The sequence below is a fragment of the Aquarana catesbeiana genome, linkage group LG07, assembly GCF_042186555.1.
Source record: "Aquarana catesbeiana isolate 2022-GZ linkage group LG07, ASM4218655v1, whole genome shotgun sequence".
Taxonomy (NCBI): domain Eukaryota; kingdom Metazoa; phylum Chordata; class Amphibia; order Anura; family Ranidae; genus Aquarana; species Aquarana catesbeiana.
This window is the reverse complement of record NC_133330.1, coordinates 11,552,039-11,573,847: the sequence shown is the minus strand read 5'-3', so window position 1 is coordinate 11,573,847 and position 21,809 is coordinate 11,552,039. Positions and strand designations below refer to the sequence as shown.

The 21,809-nt window shown below is 45.2% G+C and overlaps 1 protein-coding gene across 1 annotated transcript in view; it reads left to right on the top strand.

The window, feature by feature from the left end:
• GRM2 (glutamate metabotropic receptor 2) overlaps positions 1 to 21,809 on the top strand; it is a 53,915-nt gene that overhangs the window by 29,172 nt on the left and 2,934 nt on the right. The window contains exons 2-5 of the mRNA XM_073591450.1: positions 3,878 to 4,497; positions 4,728 to 5,565; positions 8,461 to 9,524; positions 13,678 to 13,846. Coding sequence (XP_073447551.1) covers positions 4,048 to 4,497; positions 4,728 to 5,565; positions 8,461 to 9,524; positions 13,678 to 13,846 — 2,521 coding nt within the window. The 5' untranslated portion in view covers positions 3,878 to 4,047. The remainder of the gene's footprint in view (positions 1 to 3,877; positions 4,498 to 4,727; positions 5,566 to 8,460; positions 9,525 to 13,677; positions 13,847 to 21,809) is intronic.

Here is a 21,809-nt window from a genome sequence, read left to right as displayed (position 1 = left end):
GTGCCCCATCATTGGTATCAGTGGGAGGAATAGTGCCCCATCATTGGTACCAGTGGGAGGAATAGTGTCCCATTGTTGGTGTCAGTGGGAGGAATAGTGTCCCATTGTTGGTGTCAGTGGGAGGAATAGTGCCCCATCATTGGTATCAGTGGGAGGAATAGTGCCCCATCATTGGTGCCAGTGGGGTAAAAGTGCCCCAGGGACTGGATGAAGTCAAGAAAAGGGCCATGCCTGGCCTGCAGTAATATGGAGAGCTCTGCTGTAGATCAGTGGTAGCCAACTTATGAGGTATTGGGACCCTCAGCTGTGGCCCCCGACATCACCAAAGGTGACCCGAGAATGGCTTTAGTCTCTTCTCACCATCAGTGTCTTGTTGGGTCCTCCACAGAGGAGACGTGGTTTGTGTAGATTTGGAGTAAAGGGCTGTGTAAAATTACACTACATTTGGACTCCTCACCCGACTCTCTGGATGGGCGAACACAAAGGAACGCTCAGCATTGCTCTGCCCATCGTCCTAAAATGAGGAACAATCGTATTTTTTGGGGGGGATATTCGATGGAACGAGAGACACGTGAGGACTTTCTGTTCTAGGAAGGCGACATAAGGATGAATAGTAACACTTGTAAAATGTAACAAAAACATTGCGGAACGCGCTGCACTACGGCGAGAATATAACAATTTCTCTGTAAATTCTCCTCTTACTATAAAAGCTACAAATTGCTGCAATTGAGAAATAATTGGCACAAAAGAGAAGTGGAAAAAAAAAAAAAAGATGAAATTTACAGAAAAACAGATCGGGGGTTGGGGTTGTGCGCAGCGTGAAATTTGGGCTTCTCTGGGATGACTGAGGATTGTGGAAGTGAGAATTGTGGAGATGGGTGGAAGTGATGAATGTACACGGGAGGGATGGAGGAGAGGAGTGGGAAGAAGACGCGCTGAGCGCAGACAGATGGATTTGTGTTACACAGATGCCCACGTAAACGGCACATTGTTCAGCTTGTTGGTTGAAGGTTTTCTATGCGGGCCGTATCACACTGTACAGGACAAAGACCCCCGCGCATTGACAGCTGCAAAGGGGTCACTCTCAAAGGCGGCGCAAGGCATTCTGGGAAAACCGTACAACAGAGCCTGGGGATCAGTGTGGGAGTGAACAGGAAATAATCGGAAACAGCGCGTCTTCTATTTATTCCATTGCTGGACTGGAGCCAATTCACAGCAACAGTACAAAAATATCCCTGCATGGGGATATTTTTATATATATATATATATATATATATATATATATATACACACACACACACTATATTACCAAAAGTATTGGGACGCCTGCCTTTACACACACATGAACATTAATGGCATCCCAGTCTTCGTCCGTAGGGTTCAATATTGAGTTGGCTCCGCCCTTTGCAGCTATAACAGCTTCAACTCTTCTGGGAAGGCCGTCCACAGGGTTTAGGGGTGTGTCTATGGGAATGTTTGACCATTCTTCCAGAAGAACATTTGTGAGGTCAGGCACTGATGTTGGACGGAAAGGCCTGGCTCGCAGTCTGCGCTCTATCCCAAAGGTGTTCTATCGGGTTGAGGTCAAGACCAGTCAAGTTCCTCCACTCCAAACTCGCTCATCCATGTCTTTATGGACCTTGCTTTGTGCACTGGTCCAAATTATTTGGTGGAGGGGGGGATTATGGTGTGGGGTTGTTTTTCAGGGGTTGGGCTTGGCCCCCTTAGTTCCAGTGAAGGGAACTCTTAAGGCGTCAGCATACCAAGACATTTTGGACAATTTCATGCTCCCAACTTTGTGGGAACAGTTTGGGGACGGCCCCTTCCTGTTCCAACATGACTGCTCACCAGTGCACAAAGCAAGGTCCAAGAAGTTCCCTCTACTGGAACTAAGAGGCCAAGCCCAACTCCTGAAAAACAACCCCACACCATAATCCCTCCTCCACCAAATGATTTGGACCAATGCACAAAGCAAGGTCCATAAAGATATGGATGAGAGAGTTTGGGGTGGAGGAACTTGACTGGCCTGCACCTCAACCTGGTAGAACACCTTTGGGATGAATTAGAGCAGAGACTGCGAGCCAAATCACAAATGTTCTTCTGGAAGAATGGTCAAACATTCCCATAGACACGCTCCTAAACCTTGTGGACGGCCTTCCCAGAAGAGTTGAAGCTGTTATAGCTGCAAAGGGTGGGCCAACTCAATATGGAACCCTACGGACTAAGACTGGGATGTCATTAAAGTTCATGTGTGTGTAAAGGCAGGCATCCCAATACAATATATATAATATATATTGACTATATATATATATATATATATATATATATATATATATATTCTAATTTTGCTACCACCATAGGAAACCCACACAAGCCAAGGGGCCTTCTCTATGGAAACTAGAGAGCTAGAGCCCTGTTGGTAACTGAAAGTAGATTTAATTAATCTGCAGCTTTCACAAAACATATTCCCTGGTGATCCTGCATTGGTCAGGTTTACTTTCTCACAGTTTTTCACCTGCATTGTCACCCTTTCCCACTGATCACCAATGTAAGGAACATTCTTCTCACTGATCACCAATGTAAGGAACATTCTTCTCACTGATCACCAATGTAAGGAACATTCTTCTCACTGATCATCAATGTAAGGAACATTCTTCTCACTGATCACCAATGTAAAGAACATTCTTCTCACTGATCACCTATGTAAGGAACATTCTTCTCACTGATCACCAATGTAAGGAACATTCTTCTCACTGATCACCAATGTAAGGAACATTCTTCTCACTGATCACCAATGTAAGGAACATTCTTCTCACTGATCATCAATGTAAGGAACATTCTTCCCACTGATCACCAATGTAAGGAACATTCTTCTCACTGATCACCAATGTAAAGAACATTCTTCCCACTGATCACCAATGTAAGGAACATTCTTCCCACTGATCACCAATGTAAGGAACATTCTTCTCACTGATCACCAATGTAAGGAACATTCTTCTCACTGATCACCAATGTAAGGAACATTCTTCTCACTGATCATCAATGTAAGGAACATTCTTCTCACTGATCACCAATGTAAGGAACATTCTTCTCACTGATCACCAATGTAAAGAACATTCTTCCCACTGATCACCAATGTAAGGAACATTCTTCCCACTGATCACCAATGTAAGGAACATTCTTCTCACTGATCACCAATGTAAGGAACATTCTTCTCACTGATCACCAATGTAAGGAACATTCTTCTCACTGATCACCAATGTAAGGAACATTCTTCTCACTGATCACCAATGTAAGGAACATTCTTCTCACTGACCACCAATGTAAGGAACATTCTTCCCACTGACCATTAGACTAATGTATCATGTGTTGTAGATATTGTCATTTTTAGAAAGGGTTCCCTGAGATTTGAGCGTTATTTTAAGGGTTCCTCTGTGATGAAAAGGCTGAATTAGGGGTTTTCAGGTAGCAGCTGCCTGGCTCGCAGGGCCCCTGTAAAGCTCTTGGAACAATGTATCATAAACGCAGAAAAGATACAAGTGTTGCAGCCTTGATATTTTGACAGTATCCAATAAAAATCTAACACGTTTCTCGGGTTCTGATCCATAAGTCTGATTTTTTTTGCTTCTGTGAAAACTCAAGACACATTACTCCAATAGCTGGACCTTCTTCTGTAACTTTTGAGCCCTGATGAAGGAGACTCTTCAGAACCTGAAAAAAGTTGGATTTTTTTTATTAGATACTGTGATTAATAAATTGTGGAGGTTCCAACGTTTCTCCAACCGTTATCCAGAACTACAAGGGAACCAAAGAGTATTTAACCTGTGATCTTCTTTTCAGTAATGTCTGACACCAATCTCTTCTTTTCTCCATCCAGAACAGAATTATAGGAAATGATCTCCATCTCCCTCTCATGTCTCCCCGATTCTTGGATTTTCCGCCTTTCATTTCTGGGAAGCTTCTTTATTCTCCAGTTCTGACTCATCGCTGATCATCCCCACCGATCTTCCAAGCTGCTAGTTTCAGACTTTCAACAGGTTCTACCAGATGGCTTACATCTTCTGGACGCTCTTCTGGCTCCCTGTGATCGCCGTGGATAAGAGCGGCAAGATTCCTCGGCCGGAGATCCGCATTGAAGGGGATTTGGTGATCGGGGGTCTCTTTCCAGTCCATGAGAAAGGAGGACCTGGGTCGGAGTGTGGCCGCATGAATGAGCACCGTGGACTGCAGAGACTGGAAGCCATGCTATTTGCTGTGGATGCCATTAACAGGGACCCACAAATCCTCCCAGGGCTTCAGCTGGGGGCCCATATACTGGACACATGTTCTAAAGACACATATGCTCTGGAGCAAGCCTTGGAGTTGGTACGAGGATCTCTGACCCGGGGCGATGGACCTCAGTACCTATGTCCAGATGGATCATATGCTATACATGGGGAGACCCTTACAGCCATCAGTGGGGTGATTGGAGGATCTTACAGTGATGTGTCCATACAGGTAGGATACAAGTGACTTTATTTAAGGTTGAGCTCCTGATGTATTAAAAAAAACACCCTTTAGTTAATTATTATTATATTACTATTAAAGCATAATTAAAGGCAAACTTTTGGGGTTTTTTTTAGGTTTTGGATGGAGTTGTGAGGGATTAGAACCCTTGCCGGGTTTTTATGGTATATATCAGAGTTATATATTTATTTGTTTTTTTACTCTTTATTTTACTTCCTCAGGTGGCCAATCTTCTGCGGCTCTTCCAGATCCCACAGATCAGTTACGCCTCCACTAGTGCCAAGCTGAGCGATAAGTCACGCTACGACTTCTTCGCAAGAACCGTTCCCCCTGACTTCTACCAAGCCAAGGCCATGGCCGATATCTTACGCTTCTTCAACTGGACTTATGTCTCCACTGTGGCTTCCGAAGGAGATTACGGTGAAACCGGCATTGAGGCTTTTGAGCAGGAGGCCCGGGCTCGTAATATCTGCATTGCCACCTCTGAGAAGGTGGGACGCTCCATGAATAAGAAAACCTTTACCAGTGTTATCCGGGCCCTGCAGCAGAAGCCCAGCGCCAAAGTGGTTGTCCTGTTCACCAAGATCGAGGATGCCCGGGAGCTACTGGCAGCAGCACAGCAACTCAACGTCTCCTTCATGTGGGTGGCCAGCGATGGTTGGGGCGCGCTGGAGAGCGTGGTGCTGGGTAGTGAGGGGGTCGCTGAAGGTGCCATCACCATAGAGCTGGCATCGTACCCGCTGTGGGAGTTTTCAAAGTACTTCCAGTCTTTGCACCCCTTCAATAACACACGCAACCCTTTTTTCAGAGAATTCTGGGAAAACAAGTTCCACTGTCGGCTCGACACTTTGGACTGCACAAGACACTCACTGCAAGAAGTGAAGTTTGAGCAAGAGTCCAAAATCATGTTTGTGGTGAATGCTGTCTATGCCATGGCGCACGGCCTCCACAATATGTACCAGGCACTGTGCCCCAATGTCACTCAGTTCTGCCCTACAATGGACCCGCCCAATGGACGACGCCTCTACCGTGAATTCATCCTCAATGTTAAGTTTGACGGTAAGTTGTGATGCGGGTGATGGAGAAGGCTTCTAAAACCCAACTTCAGCCAAATTTATATTAGTCTAGATTAGTGGTCTCCAAACTGTGATCCACGGGCCAGATGTGGCCTTTATCTGGCCATTGGAACACTATTCCTTCCTCACATACGTGGCACCATTCTGCCCACTGACACCAATTATGAGGCACCATTTCTTTGACGGACAACAACAGAGGGGCACTATTCCTCCCACTGACACCAATGATGGGGCAATATTCCTCCCATTGACACCAACAATGAGGCGCTATTCCTCCCCACTGACACAACGTTGGGAAGGTATTCTTCCTACTGACACCAACAAAAGGACACTATTCCTCCCACTGACACCGATTATGGGGTACTATTCCTCTCACTGACAAGAATGAAGGGGCACTATTTCTCACAGTGACACTAACAATGGGGAACTATTCCTTTCAATGACACCAATGAAAGGGCATTATTCCTCTCACTGACACCAATGATGGGGCACTATTCCTCCCACCGACACCAACAATGAGGCACTATTCCTCACACTGACACAACGTTGGGAAATTTTTCTTCCTACTGACACTAACAAAGGGGCACTATTCCTCCCACTGACACCAACGATGGGGAATTTTTCCTTCCACTGACACCAATGATGGGGCACTATTCCTCCCACTGTCACCAATGATGGGGCATTTTTCCTTCCACTGACACCAATGATGGGGTACTATTCCTCCCACTGACAAGAACGATGGGGCCCTATTTGTCCCACTGACACCAACAATGAGGTACTATTCCTTCCACTGACATCAGTCATGGGGCATTATTCCTTCCACTGACACCAACGATGGGGCATTATTCCTCTCACTGACATGTACGATGGGGCCCAATACCTCCCACTGACACCAACGATTGGGCACTGTTCCTTCCACTGACACATGATGGGGCATTTTCCTCCCACTGACACCAATGATAGGGCACTATTCCTCCAACTGACAGCGACAATGGGGCACTATTTCTCCAAATGACATCAATGATGGGGCACTATTCCTCCCACTGACTCCAACAATGGGGCACTATTCCTCCCACTGACACCAACGACGGGGCACTATTCCTCCTACTGACACCAATGATGGGGCACTATTTCTCCCACTGACACCGAGAATGGAACACTCCTTCCACCTCCTACTGACTATCACTATTTCACTTCTAGTAAGGTCAATGGATGAGATGTGTTGAATGCACTACTTTACTTAAGATACACCATTCTGTTAGATTCCATGCTTACACAATCATTATGCCCCCCAGAATCCTATATTACATGCAATAGTGCCCCAATTACCCACCCTACTGGGTGTATTTTACATAAATTTCAACATAAATAAATACAAAAATTGGTATGTGACATTTATGACCAGACTATAATGTCCAAATTCATGTGCAAAGTGCAGTGTGCAATAGTTGCCAAGATTTCTGTAACATATATTATCTGTGACTCTTCGTGACCCCTTCACCACTTTCGTGACAGGAACACCACCACCTGGATTAGCCACTCACCAGATTCCGGTTAAAACTGCGCCTTTGGTTCATTTAGTAGGGATAACCACTCCACATTCTCCGTATCTTTGCTGACCCCAATGCGCTACATATAGACCATGTCCCCCTCATGAGAAACAGACAGCGATCATTGCGCAGTATGTAAAAACTGTTTTATTAGTGCTAAGTTTAAAAGAAGATATTACACTCACATTTCCAGGTGCCCATAAGCCAGCACCAAGCTATTCCAGCAGTTAGTAATGGGTGTAGGGGTGGGCGCCGTGTGATTCCCGTGCCAGCGTGCGGTGCAAGCCTCGTTTACTCCCGGCTTGCGCTTCAGCCCTCGCTTTCGCCTAGCATTGGCGTGACGAAAATCTCCCAGCAGCCTCTACGCGTTTCGCATCATAGTATGCGTCATCAGCATGGGTCACAGGGGTTGCCATTGGCCCAAGTTCCATGCTCCAGGGGGGCCCGTGCACCCCCCCCGTATGCCTGGATAGGAGGGCGGCGGGGGCGGCTCCATGTAGAGGAATCGATTCCTCCATGTAGCCCGCTTCACCTCCCCTCCCTCCTGCAGACATTCAGTGATTGCAGGAGGGAAATGGAGGGCATGAGTTTCTCTATATGTCAGTTCCGCCACCTCCCTACCCCTTGTCCTGCTGCCCCGGGACCCTGTGTTCTTCCCTGGCGCCCCCCAAAGCACTGCCGAGCTTCCCCCTGCATCTGTCAGGATGGAGAGTGGGGAAGGGGCATGCTGTACCCATCACTGACTGTTTTTTTTTTTTTTTTATTCCTTCAAAGCTGGGGCATAGTAAACATTGTTTAATATGCATCAGTTTATGAATAAACGGGAAGCCTCTGTACAGAGCTATTCCTGTTCATTCATTCTGTGCAGCTGAGGTTGCAGAGAAAGGGACTGAGGAATCTGTCCTCAGTCCCATTCTATGTCTCAAAAGTGAGACATCAGGGGGTCTGTTTAGATCCCTGATATCTTACTAAAGCCCCCCAATAAGGGTTGGAACTACCAGGGTTGCAAGAGTCGCACTTGGGACTGGGACCCCAAGGCGGCAGAAAGGTGGCCCGATGCGGAACCGCAATGAAAGGTCCCACGATGGGAGTAAAGGGCCGCGGGATCAGTGGGAAGGGCCCCCGGTCGGGGGCCAGGGGGAACATTTATACTGGGGTTCCTGAAGGTTCTAGTCACGCATCTGCATCAGCTCATTTGACCTCCCACGATAATTAGTAAGCGGAGAATTGTAAATCATTGAATAGCCCCGTTCAGTGTGTAACTTTTTTCAATGAAGCCTCTTGGGTTGGAATGACACCTTCATGACTTCTTGCTTCTCTCTTTCCAGCTCCCTTCCCTCCTCCAGACACCAGCAGCACGGTGAGATTCGACAAATTTGGAGATGGCATCGGCCGTTACAATATCTTCAATTTCCAGAACACAGACGGTCACTACCACTACGAGAAAGTCGGTTACTGGGCCGAAGAGCTGACGCTCAACACAAGCCTCATCCCTTGGGCCCGTAGCTCGGTGCCTGTGTCCCAGTGCAGCGACCCCTGCAAGAAGAACGAGGTGAAAAGCATGCAGCCTGGAGACGTCTGCTGCTGGATCTGCATTCCGTGCCAACCGCATGAGTACCTACTGGACGAATTCACCTGTAGGGACTGCGGTCTTGGCTACTGGCCCAATGAGGATCTGAAGGACTGCTTTGAGTTGCCGCAGGAGTATATACGCTGGAGTGATGCCTGGGCGTTGGGCCCGGTCTGCCTGTCCTGCTTGGGGCTTATTTCAACCCTCTTTGCATTTTGGATCTTCATACAGAACAACAACACCCCAATAGTCAAGGCCTCTGGCCGTGAACTTTGCTACATCCTTCTGAGTGGTGTGCTTCTCTGCTACGCCATGACCTTCATATTCATCGCCAAACCTTCCACCAGCGTCTGCACCCTTCGACGCTTTGGGCTTGGATTGTCTTTTGCTATTTGTTATTCGGCCCTGCTCACCAAGACCAACCGCATCGCCCGAATTTTCAATGGAGCTCAGGATGGGGTCCAGCGGCCCAGATTCATAAGCCCGGCCTCCCAAGTAGGCATCTGCCTGGCCCTTATCTCCTGCCAGCTCTTGGTGGTGATGGTCTGGCTTCTTCTGGAGCCGGCCGGGACTCGTAAGGACACAGCACCAGATAAGAGATATGTGGTGACCCTGAAGTGTAACAGCCGAGATGGAAGCATGCTCTTGTCGTTGTCATACAACGTCCTGCTAGTCCTTCTCTGTACCCTCTATGCGTTCAAGACGCGAAAGTGCCCGGAGAACTTCAACGAGGCCAAGTTCATTGGTTTCACCATGTATACCACCTGCATCATCTGGCTGGCATTTCTACCCATCTTCTACGTCACCTCCAGTGACTACAGGGTGAGCATGGACAGATTACAATTTATAGAGTCTGGTGTAGCAGGTAACATTCAGTCAGGTCTACTCAATGAACCCTTTGCAAACTGCAGTAAACCATTAATATTATAACAAGAACGCGGCCAAATCCATAGACCTGCTCCTCTTATCATACATGAACAATACAGGTGCTGGCGACTATAGCCCGTCTCCGCTCTCCATCAAAAGATACGAAAAAATATCAGCAACACTATAAACTTAGCTCCAATTGATGGGTTTATTGATTATAAGTAAAGTACTGCATACCACATGAAAACCAACCTACCCCAATGTGTTTCACCACTCCTGGCTTGGTCACAAGTTTATCTTTGATCATCTGGTTTTAGGGTAGAGACATGTGGGACACGGTCACTTTATACTTTGCACTCCAAAAATAGCTTCTCTTGATGCATTTATTGATTATCAGCAAAGTGACTGTGTACAACATGTCTCCACCAAAAACCAGACTTCCTTCACACGTTTTACCACTTCTGGCTTGCTCATAAGTCTATCCTTGAACAGTTGGTTTTCAGGTGGAGACACGTTGTTCACACTTTGCACTCCAAACTAGACATGTGCAGAACGAAAAAATTCATTTTGTTTCGTTTTGTTTAGATTTGTTATTTGAATACATTTGTTTCATTAAATTAGTTTAATTCGTTTTCAGGACTTCTTTTTCGTTTTTTAGTTTTCAAATTTTCGATTCAAATTTTTGAATTCGGGTCGATTCTAAAAGTTTTGGAATCAAATTCGAATAGTTTTCGAGTTCGAAAAATTTTCTAATTCGAATAATCTTCGAATTCGAAACTTTTTCCAATTTGAAAAGTTTTCCAATTTGAATAGTTTTCCAATTTCCAATGAAAATAAAACAGAATAGAAAATAATGGCATATAATAGAAAACTTTTTTTTTTCTATTCTATTTTATTCTCTTTGGAAATTGGAAAACTGTATTAGAGTTCGAAAAGTTTTCCAATTTCCAAAGAGAATAAAATAGAATAGAAAAAAAAAAATATTTCTTTTTCTATTATATTCCATTATTTTCTATTTTGTTTTATTTTCGTTGGAAATTGGAAAACTATTGAATTTTGTCCCAATTTTTTTTTTCGTTATTTCGGATTCGTTTAAATTCGGTACTATTCCAATTCGGAAATTCGGCTACATCTGAATTTTCTGAAAAATGAAAAATCGCTCAAATTTTAATTTGGAACGAAACAAATCGCACATGTCTACCCCAAACTTGGCTCCTCTTGATTTGTTTATTGATTGTCTGTAAAGTAACTGCATAAAACATGTCTCCACCTGAAAACCAACCTTCCTTCATGCATTTCACCACCCCTCACGAGTCCATCCTTGTGATCAAGCCAGGAGTGGTGAAACGCAAACCATATGCAAACTGCAGTAAACCAAAGCGAGCTTGGGGTGGAGGAACTTGACTGGCCTGCACAGAGTTCTGAACCCGATAATACAACTTTGGGGTGAATTAGAGCGGAGACTGCGAGCCAGGCCTTCTCGTCCAACATCAGTGCCTGACCTCACAAATGCTCTTCTGGAAGAATGGTCAAACATTCCCATAGGCACACTCCTAAACCTTGTGAACGGCCTTCCCAGAAGAGCTGAAGCTGTTATATCTGCAAAGGGTGGGCCAACTCAATATTGAACCCTACGGGCTAAGACTGGGATGCCATTAAAGTTCAAGTGTGTGTAAAGGCAGGCGTCCCAATACTTTTGGTAAAATAGTGTAGTTAAGGAATAGCAATGTAGGATAGGTAAGCTGTATAAAGGGTCACAGTATGTGTCTTGTCAGACAGTGGAGGAGGAAGCAGTGCTGGATAGGTAAGCTGTAGGTAAGGTGGCAATATGGGGTCGATTTGCTAAAACTGGAGAGTACAGAATCTGGTGCAACTCTGCAAAGAAACCAATCAGCTCCCAGGTTTTATTGTCAAAGCTTAATTGAAGAAGCTGAAGTTAGAAGCTGATTGGCTCCCATGCACAGCTGCACCAGGTTCTGGGTGCTCCAGTTTAAGTAAATCTCACCCTATGTGTCTTGTCATACAGTAAGGTGATGGTGTGTGTTTTGTCTGCTGTGCCCTATGTGTGGTTGTAGAGCTCCTATTCTGAGAGATGTACGTTTATAAAAATCCATCTATTAAGAAGTCCACAAGTACAGAGTTCTCATCTGATCTCTGTGTTTTTGTCTATATTGGTTCTATGAATATACTGTATATATATATATATATATATATATATATTTTTTTTTTTTTTTTTTGCATGCACGGCTTCCAGAAAACAGCAATTATTCTTTTATCCTCTCAGATATAAATATAGAACCTTATTTACAGAGACCCCGCTGTGCCAAAAATACCGCATGGAGGAAAAGATGAATGTCTTCTCCACGGCCACAGATGGCAAAGCGCTTCCTCCCGTAGTCACAGTGGGCAGCGCCGCTCATATCGCTCCCTCAGAGTTTCTACACACAAGCTTTTCTCTCCAAACTCCAAGACTTGTCAGGCAGCCGTGACATTTAGCGACCATTTCCAAAGCTTTCCTGAAGTGCCAAAAAAGGGAATCAGGAGATTTTGCCCCTAAATATTACATAGAGAATATGTACATCAGTGCCTCTTCCATGGAAGGATTGTAGGAGCTAGTTTTATGCATATAATGTATATATAAAATATACATATTATATGACCAAAGTAATGTGGACCCCCCCCCCCTCCAAATGATGGAGTTCAGGTGTCTCCAGTGAAGGGTCCTGGTAATACTCCATCATACAAAGACATTGTAGTAGACAATTGTGCTTTTCCAACCTTGTGGTAACAGTTTGGTGAAGACCAATTTCTGGTCCCCTGTGACTATCCCCTGTGTACAAAGCCAGCTCCATAAAGACATGGTGTGACCAGATTGGTGTGGAGGAACTGGAGTTTCCTGCACAGAGCCCTGACCTCAACCCTACTAAACACCTTTGGGATGGATCCATATTAATGGGCGTGGGGGCATCTCCATATTAATAGTCATGGTTCTGGAATGGGATGTCCTGCAAGCTTATAGGAGTGTGATGGCCAGGTGTCCACAAATCCAGCTCCATAAAGACATGGTTTGACCAGATTGATGTGGAGGAATTTGAGTCTCTTGCAGAGAGCCCTGACCTCATCCCTACTGATCACCTTTGAAATAAATTGGAACACCAGCTGTAAGCCTGGTCTTTTTTTCTGGTGCCCAACGTGGGGCCAAACATGTGAGTCAGGTGTTTTCATACAATATCAGTACCTGACCTCAGAAACGGGCACAAATCCCATCAGACAAGCCTTTTCAGAAGGGTGGAAGATGTTATAGCCACAAAGGATGCAATTCCATATTAATGGTCATGGTGAGGCAACTCCATATTAATTAATGGAAATTGTTTTGGAGTGGGATTCCCTACAAGCTTATAGCGGTGTAATAGTCAGGTGTCCACAAAGCCACCTCCATAAAGATATGTTGTGGCCAGTTTGGTGTGGAGGAACTCAAGTGTCCTGCACAGAGCCCTGACCTCAACCCTATTGAACACCAATGGAATGAATTGGAACACCTATGGCGATCCTGGTCTTTTTTTCTGGCGCCCAACGTGGGGCCAAACATGGTGAGTCAGATCTTTTCATCCAATATCAGTACTTGACCTCACAAATGGTCACAAAATACTACAGACAAGTCTTCCCAGAAGGGTAAAAGATTTTATATCCACAGAGGATGCAATCCCATATTAATGGCCATGGTGTGGCGATTCCATATTAATAAATGGCCATTGTTTTGGAATGGGATTCCCTACAAGCTTATAGGGGTGTGATGGTGTGATGGTCAGGTGTCCACAAAGTTCCATAAAGACATGGTTTGATCATTTTCGTGTGGAGGAACTCAAGTGTCCTGCACAGAACCCTGACCCCAACCCTACTGAACTCCTTTGAGATGAATTGGAGCATCAATGAGATGTCCAACCAGTTCATAAAGGTGTGGTGATCAGGAGTCCGCAAAAGTTTGGCCATATAGTGTGACCTTGTCTAATCTGTATTTTATGTTTTAGGTTTTTGTGTGAATCATAAACAAGCTTAAATATGACTCTTAGACATTTAAATTCTTGGCTCTTCTCTCCCTGTCTCTCAGGTTCAGACCACTACTCTGTGTGTCTCGGTCAGTCTCAGTGGCTCAGTGGTCCTGGGATGCCTCTTCACCCCGAAACTTCACATCATCATGTTCCAGCCTCAGAAAAATGTCACCAGTCACCGTAGTGCCACCAACCGATTCAGTGCCACCGGAGCAGGCGGATCTCACAGTGAGTATGGCCATCCAGGGCAACTTTAGGGCAGTAGTTCCCAACCTCAGTCCTCACATACCCCCAACAGGTCATGGTTTCATCCGTGCTTTAAATCAAGGTGAACGGTTTGGTATTCATGGCAGCTATATTATCTATTGAAAATTCCCAAAATATGAACTTGCTCGGGTTACTTGGACACTGAGGCTAGAAACCATTGCTTGGGCACAAACTGCCCTGGGATAAGCGACAGTACAATGTTTACTGTGGCCCTGTAAAAAAAAATGTACACATGTGCCAGAAAGAGAGTACTCCCCATCCAACGGGAGATATTTGGTGAAGGAACACAACTGCATTTCTTCCCTACCACTCTTGGGTGCATGTGCATACAGACACTCTAGTAGTTAGAATGAAGTATCCCCCACTATTGTGTCTAGAATGATGTATCCTAAAACAATGGGGTCTAGAATAGCGCATTCCCATCTACTGGGGTCTAGAATGAGGAATCCTTAATTAGGCACTTAATTTGGAATAAGGTATACCTCCATGCCTACTGGGGTCTAGAATGAGGTATCCCAACCTATGAATTGTTAGAATGTGTCATCTCCATCTACTGGGGTCTAAAATGAGGTATGCCTGTCTACTAATTGCTAGAATTAGTTATCTCCACCTACTGGGGTCCAGAATGAATAATCTCCACCTACTGGGGTCTAAAATGAGGCACCGCTGCTTACTGTGATTTAGAATGAGCTATCCCTCCATGCCTACTGGGGTCTAGAATAAGGTATGCCTGCATACTAATTGCTAGAATGACCTGTCTTCACCTATGGGAGTTTAGAATGAGATATCCCCAAACGATGGGGTGTATAAAAAGGTATTCCAATCTACAGGGGTCTAGAATGAGGCATCCCTGCTTACTGTGATTTAGAGTAAGGTATCCCTCCATGCCAACTGGGGTCTAGAATAAGGTGTCCCCACCTACTAATTGCTTAAATGAGTCATCTCCACCTACTGGGGTCTAAACGGAGGCATTCCTACTTTTTGTGATTTAGAATGAGCTTCCCCTTCATATCTACTAAGGTCTGCAAGGAAGTAACCCTGTCTACTAATTGCTAGAATAACCCATCTCCACCTCCTGGAGTCTAGAATGAGATACCCCCATCCACTGGGGTCTAGGATGAAATATCCTCATCTACTAGGGTCTAGAATGAGAACATCCTAATCTACTGGGGTCTAGAATGAAATATCCTCATCTACTTGGGTCTAGAATGAGATATCCCCATCTAGTGAGGTCTAGGATGAGATATCCCCATCTATTGGGGTCTAGAATGAGGTATCCCCATCTACTGGGGTCTAGAATGAGATATCCCCATCTACTGGGGTCTAGATAGAATAAGATACCCCCATCTACCGGGGTCTATGATGAAATTTCCCCATCTACTGGGATCTAGAATAAGATAACCCCATCTACTGGGGTCTAGAATAAGATACCCCCATCTACTGGGGTCTAGAATGAGATATCCCCATCTACTGAGATCTGGGATGAGATATCCCCATCTACTGGAGTCTAGAATGAGGTCCATCTACTGGGGTCTAGAATGAGATAGCCCCATCTACTATTGTCTAGAATGAGATATTCCCATCTACTTAGATATAGAATGAGATATCCCCATCTGTTGGGGTCTAGAAATAAGTATTCTTACCTACTGGGGTCTGAAATGAGGTAGCCCTCTGCTGGGATTTACAGTGAGGAATCCCTGCTACTAAGGTTTGGTATCCCCATATACTGAGATGCCCCACTAGTGTCTGGTGAAAGAGCACATCTGCATTCCTTCCCCACCACTCCTGGGTGCGGGCCCATACAGACATCCAAACATTAAGGGCTCCTGAGATTTGGACAAGAAGCAACTGACGCCAATCCTTCCATGCATATACGGGGAACACAACAAGGAATGTCCCTTAATAAGAACTAGGCAAGAGTAAGATCAGGAGTTTTTGCTTTGTTGAATCTTCTCCAAAAATTGGAAAAGGGTGAGGGTGTCAAGGGTGAGGGTGAAATGAAGGTGATTTTAGTTGGTTTTTAAGGGTGCAATGGTCATTAAATAAGTCCTGAAGGTCGAGAAGATCCTTTCAACTACCCCAGACCCGTTTTTATGCCAGAAAACGCCAACCCAATGGTAAAATTAACATTATTGTGAACCATAGCCTAATCCTTGGTCAATCAGCAAAACCAAGTCACACAATGAGGGGGTGCCCCAGTTAAGAGCATGGCACACTTTAGAGGGGAACTTTTTTTTTCCCCTATCGAGACTGCACAGCAAAATTAGAGCTTAAAAGCGAATTATAGGGTATGGCTTTTTTGCAGATTTATACTTACCTAGGTGAGGTGAGACCAATGCTGCATCTGTCCCCCCACGCCTCTACACTGAGAACCGAGCTGTCAAACACCGCCGATCGCTCGGTTCTCACAGCTGGAGACTGGAGCAGAGAGCTGGAGACTGTCAGTCACAGCTCTCTGCTCTGCCTTCTCCTTGCTCACTGGAGTCTTGGGCTGTGAGGGGCGGGGGGTGGCCGGCTCAGCCTCTCTGCGGCTCGCTGAGAGGCTGAGCCGGGTGTCGGTCCAGGGATCTGGGCGGATCCCGACTCCATGGTCGTGATGACGCGGAATCTGGACTGACTTCTTTGACATCAGCAGAGAGCGGACTTCAGCTGTCTGCGAAAACAAGTCACAGGAGTGCAAAACTAACTGCACTACTGTGATCCACAGGAAAAGTACCGCCAGTCGAGCTTCCCCGTAATTCTCCTTTAATTTCAACTGTTGAAATCGACCACTCATCCCAACATAGACTTCGCCATCGCTTTACACAGTCGGTATAATGTTTGTGGATGAAATTTTCACTATTTGGAGGCTTGGATGTATCCTAATTTCCGAATCACATTAGTGACAAATTTCAACTAATCCAAAATAAATTGAAACAAAACAATATATCTGAATTGGAGAACGAATTTGAATTTGAAAATTAATTTGAATTTGAAAACGAGTCAAATTCATAATTGAAAATAAATTTGAAATGGAGACATATTGGAGACATATTGCAAAAAGTACAGCAAAGTATAAAATTGCAATAAGATGACGATTCCTACTTAGGCTTCTTTAGGCTTCTTTAGGCTTCCCCCCTGGTGGAGGGGGGATTATGGTGTGGGGTTGCTTTTCAGGGGTTGGACTTGGCCCCTTAGTTCCAGTGAGGGGAACTCTTAAGGCCTCATCATACCAAGACATTTTCATGCTCCCAACTTTGTGGGAAAAGTTTGGGGATGGCCCCTTCCTGTTCCAACGTGACTGCGCACCAGTGTACAAAGCAAGGTCCATAAAGACATGGACGAGCGAGTTTGGTGTGGAAGAACTTGACTGGCCTGCAGTCCTGACCTCAACCCGATAGAACACCTTTGGGATGACTTGGAGAGGAGACTGCGAGCCAGGCCTCCCTCGTCCAACATCAGTGCCTGACCTCACAAATGCTCTTCTGGAAGAATGGGTCAAACATTCCCATAGACACACTCCTAAACCTTGTGGACGGCCTTCCCAGAAGAGTTGAAGCTGTTATAGCTGCAAAGGGCGGGGCCAACTCAATATTGAACCCTACGGACTAAGACTGGGATGCCGTTAAAGTGTATGTGCCAGTAAAGGCAGGTGTCCCAATACTTTTGACAATTTAGTGTATATACGAAACAAATCCGAACTTCTGAAAATGAATCACTCTAACATAACAAATTTGATGAAATAAAATGATTAACTTAACAAACAAATACAAAATTAAGCAAATTTTTCCGCCGTGCACGTCTCTAGTGACTGGGGGATTTCTGAGGATTCGTGACTGATTTTCCAAAAACCGAACAAGTGTGGATTAAAGACCCTCTTTGCATGTTGAATTAATTTAAAATTTGCAGACCTTCTAATGAAATCATTTATGAAGAGCGGCATTCCCACTTTCATAAATCTGTCACAAGAGCCGGGCAGTTACTTCGTGATGTGTGGTCCTCCGAGACACCAACAAGCAGCTTTGACGTGTCTCTGGAAACGGCTTTAAAATGTTGGCAGCTATGTTTGCCGCTGTGTGTTTGGCTTCAGAGGATAAAAGTCGGTGTTTGTAAGAGGCCGAGTGACGGTTGGCTGGCGGTGACACCAGGGATGGGGGGGGGGGGGGGGGGAACGGTGGGGATGTGGGGGGCTCAGCTCAGAGATGAATGTCATTTGCTGCTCATAATAATTGCTGCAGAGGAAAGGGGAATTGTGAGTCATTTCATGCGATCAGGAGGAAAATGCTGGGCCTTCCCCGGGGGATTCTGGGAGATCTGTAAATAGTGTCAGCAGTTGAGAGAAAATAAGACGGGGAGAGCGACAGATCAGAGCTGTCAACAGCTTTATCGTTCAAACTACAAGACATATATCAAAGCGGAATTCTACCCAGCCACCCCGAATCCCGGGCGCTAGGTGGAATTGGCGCTGTTAATGAACTCGAAGGCTCGTCGCTGCGAAACGGAGATTTGGTGGGTTTTCAGTGAACTTGTGCCTCCAGAAATATAGGAGACTTGTTTTTTAACGACACGTGGCTCCAGGTTCCTGATCTGGAACAAGCATGCAGGCAGTGAATTTAAAAAAGCCGAGCTCCCGTACCTTTCCCAGCCTCCCAGCCTTTCTCAACCTTTTCAACACAGAGGAACCCTGGAAATAATTCTCCGGTCTTGGGGAACCCCTGCTAAAAATGGAAGATCCACAACTCATCATACATTAGTGTGATGGACAATGAGAAGAATGCTTCTTACACTTGTGGTTATTGAGAAGAATTACCCCCTTACAGATAACTAAAAAGATCAATGGTGTCCTTGAGAACTTACCTGAGAGGCAGAAATTGACCATTGCTCAGGGAACCCCTAGCAACCTCTAGAACCTTGATTGAGAAACGCTGGTCTAGAATGAGATATCACCTCCTACTGAAACTTATAGTGAGGTGTCTCTGCCTACTAAGGTCTAGAATGAGATATCACCTCCTACTGGACTTATAGCGAGGTGTCTCTGCCTACTGAAGTCTAGAATGAGATATCATCTCCTACTGGAACTTACAGAGAGGAATCTCTGCTTACTAAGGTCTAGAATGAGATATCACCTCCTACTGGAACTTGTAGTGAGGTGTCTCTGCCTACGAAGTCTAGAATGAGATATCACCTCCTACTGGAACTTGTAGTGAGGTGTCTCTGCCTACTGAAGTCTAGAATGAGATATCACCTCCTACTGGAACTTACAGAGAGAAATTTCTGCTTACTAAGGTCTAGAATGAGATATGACCTCCTACTGGACTTATAGTGAGGTGTCTCTGCCTACTGGAGTCTAGAATGAGATATCACCTCCTACTGGAATTTATAGTGAGGTGTCTCAGCCTACTGAGGTCTAGAATAAGGAATCCTCTCATACTCTAGTTATAAGGTATATCCGCCTACAGGGGTCAAAAATTAAGTATTTACAACTCCCTGGTTCCAGAATGAGGCACCCCCACCTGCTAATTGCTTGAATGGGTGATCCCCATCTACCGGGGTCTAGAATGATATATCCCCATCTACTAGGGTCTAGCAATTATATGTCCCCGTCTACTGGGGTCTAGAAAGAGGGATCACCGTCTACTGGGGTCTAGAATGAAATATCCCCATCTACTGGGGTCTAGACTGAAATATCCCCATCTGCTGAGGTCAAGAATTAGATATCCCTGGGGTCTAGAATTAAATATCCCTGTCTACTGGGGTCTAAAATAAAGTAGTATCTCACCTTATGGTGTCCAGAGTGAGGTATCCCCTCCTACTGGGACTTAAAGTGAGGTATCCTTACTGATGAAGTCTGGAAAGAGGTATTTAAAACTACTAAAGTCTAGAATAAGGCATGCCCACCTACTGGGCTGTAGACCTAGGTTTTGTTGCCCACTGGGATTTAGAAAGCGGCATCAAGGTCAACTGGGGTCTGGTGTAAAGGTCTATAAAAAATATATTGCTGTCTACTGGGGCCTAGAATGAGGTATTGATGCCTACTAGAATCTGGAATGAGGATTACTACCTATGGGTGTCCCCACCTACAGGGTTTTAAAATGAGCCATACCTCCTCAAGAATGAGGTACCTGTGCCTACTGGGGGTCTCAGTTGGGTATCCCAACTACTGGGGTATACAATGTGGTAACCTCAAACAATGAGGTCTGGAATAAGGTACTTCCACCTACTGGGATCTTGATGAGTTATTCCCCACTAAGGGGGTCTCGAACAAGTCATGCCCACTTACTTTAGAATGAGGGATTTTTCCATGCCTACTGGTGTCTACAAAGAGATAACCCTATCTACTGAGGCCTAGAATAAAGTATTCTAATCTACTGGGGTCCAAAGCAAGGTATCCCCTCCTTCTGGTATTTACAATGAGGTATCCCTCTTACTGAGGCCTGGAATGAGGTATTCGTACCTATTAGGGTCTAGAATGTGGCATCCCCACCTACTGAATTTTGGCCTTGGTTTTGTTGCCTGCTAGGGTTTTGAATCTAATTATCTATGCCAACTGGGGTCTAAAGAGGGTGAACTTTGACTGCTGGGGTTTGGAAAGGGAAATCTTTGCCTAACGGGGTCTAGAAAACATTTTTCTTTCTATTGGGGTCTAGACTGAGGTATCACCACCTACTTTAGTCTACAGCATGGTATCGCCACCTGGTGTCTAGAATGAGGTATTCACACCTACTAGGGTCTAGACCAGTGATGGCGAACCTTGGTACCCCAGATGTTTTGGAACTACATTTCCCATGATGCTCAACTACATTGCAGAGTGCCTGAGCATCATGGGAAATGTAGTTCCAAAACATCTGGGGTTACTAAGGTTTGCCAACACTGGTCTAGAGTGTGGCGTTCCCAACTGCTGACGTCTAGAATGAGGTATCCCCATCTACTGGCATTTAGAATGAGGTATCCCTCCCTGCCTATTGGGGTTCTAGAACTATGGTCTATAACTAGATATCACAACTAATGAAGTCTAGAATGAGGTATTCTGAACCAATGGGGTCTGGAATAAGCTATTCCCACCTACTGGGATCTAGAATGAGTTATTCCCTGATACTCTAGAATGAGGGTCTAGAATGAGGCATCAGCACTTACTAAAATTTATAATGGTATCTTTATGTACTGGGAATTAGATTGAGAAATTCCGACCAGCCAACGGGTCTAGAATGAGGTATCCCAGCCTTCTGGGGGTTTAGAATTAGGCAACTCTGCCTGTTGGGGTCTAGAATTAAGTATTCTCTTCTGTAGGGGTCCAGAGTGGAATATTCATGCCTACTGGGGCTAAAAATCAGGTATGCCCAGATACTATGGCCTAGTATAGGGTATCCTAGCCTACGGAGGTCCAGAATGAGTTATCTCCGCTCATTGTGGTCTAGAATCAGGTATATCTGACTACTGGGACCTAGAATCAGATGTCTCCACGCACTAGGGATCTAGAATCAGGTATCTTCACCTACCAAGGTCTACAATCAGATATCTCCACCTACTGGGGGGGGGGGGGTCTAGTTTGAGGTATCTCCACTCACAATAGTCTAGAATCAGGTATTTCCACCTACTGGGGTCTACAATCAGGTGTCTAAACTTACTAGGGGTCCACAATCAGCTTTCTACTTCCTACTGGGGATCTAGAATCAGGGGTCTACACGTACCAGGGGTCTACAGTTGGGTATATACACCTACTAGGGGTCTGGAATCAGGTATCTTTGCCTACTAAGGTCCAGAATAAGGTTTTTTTACTCAACGTGGTCTAGAATCAGGTATCTACACCTACTGAGGATCTATAATCAGGTATCTCTGCCTTCCAATGGGCTAGAATGAGGTATCTCTGCCTACTAGGGTCTAGAATAAGGTATCCTACATACTGGAGTGTAGATCTAGGTTTCCTGGGGTATCAGACACGGCAGCT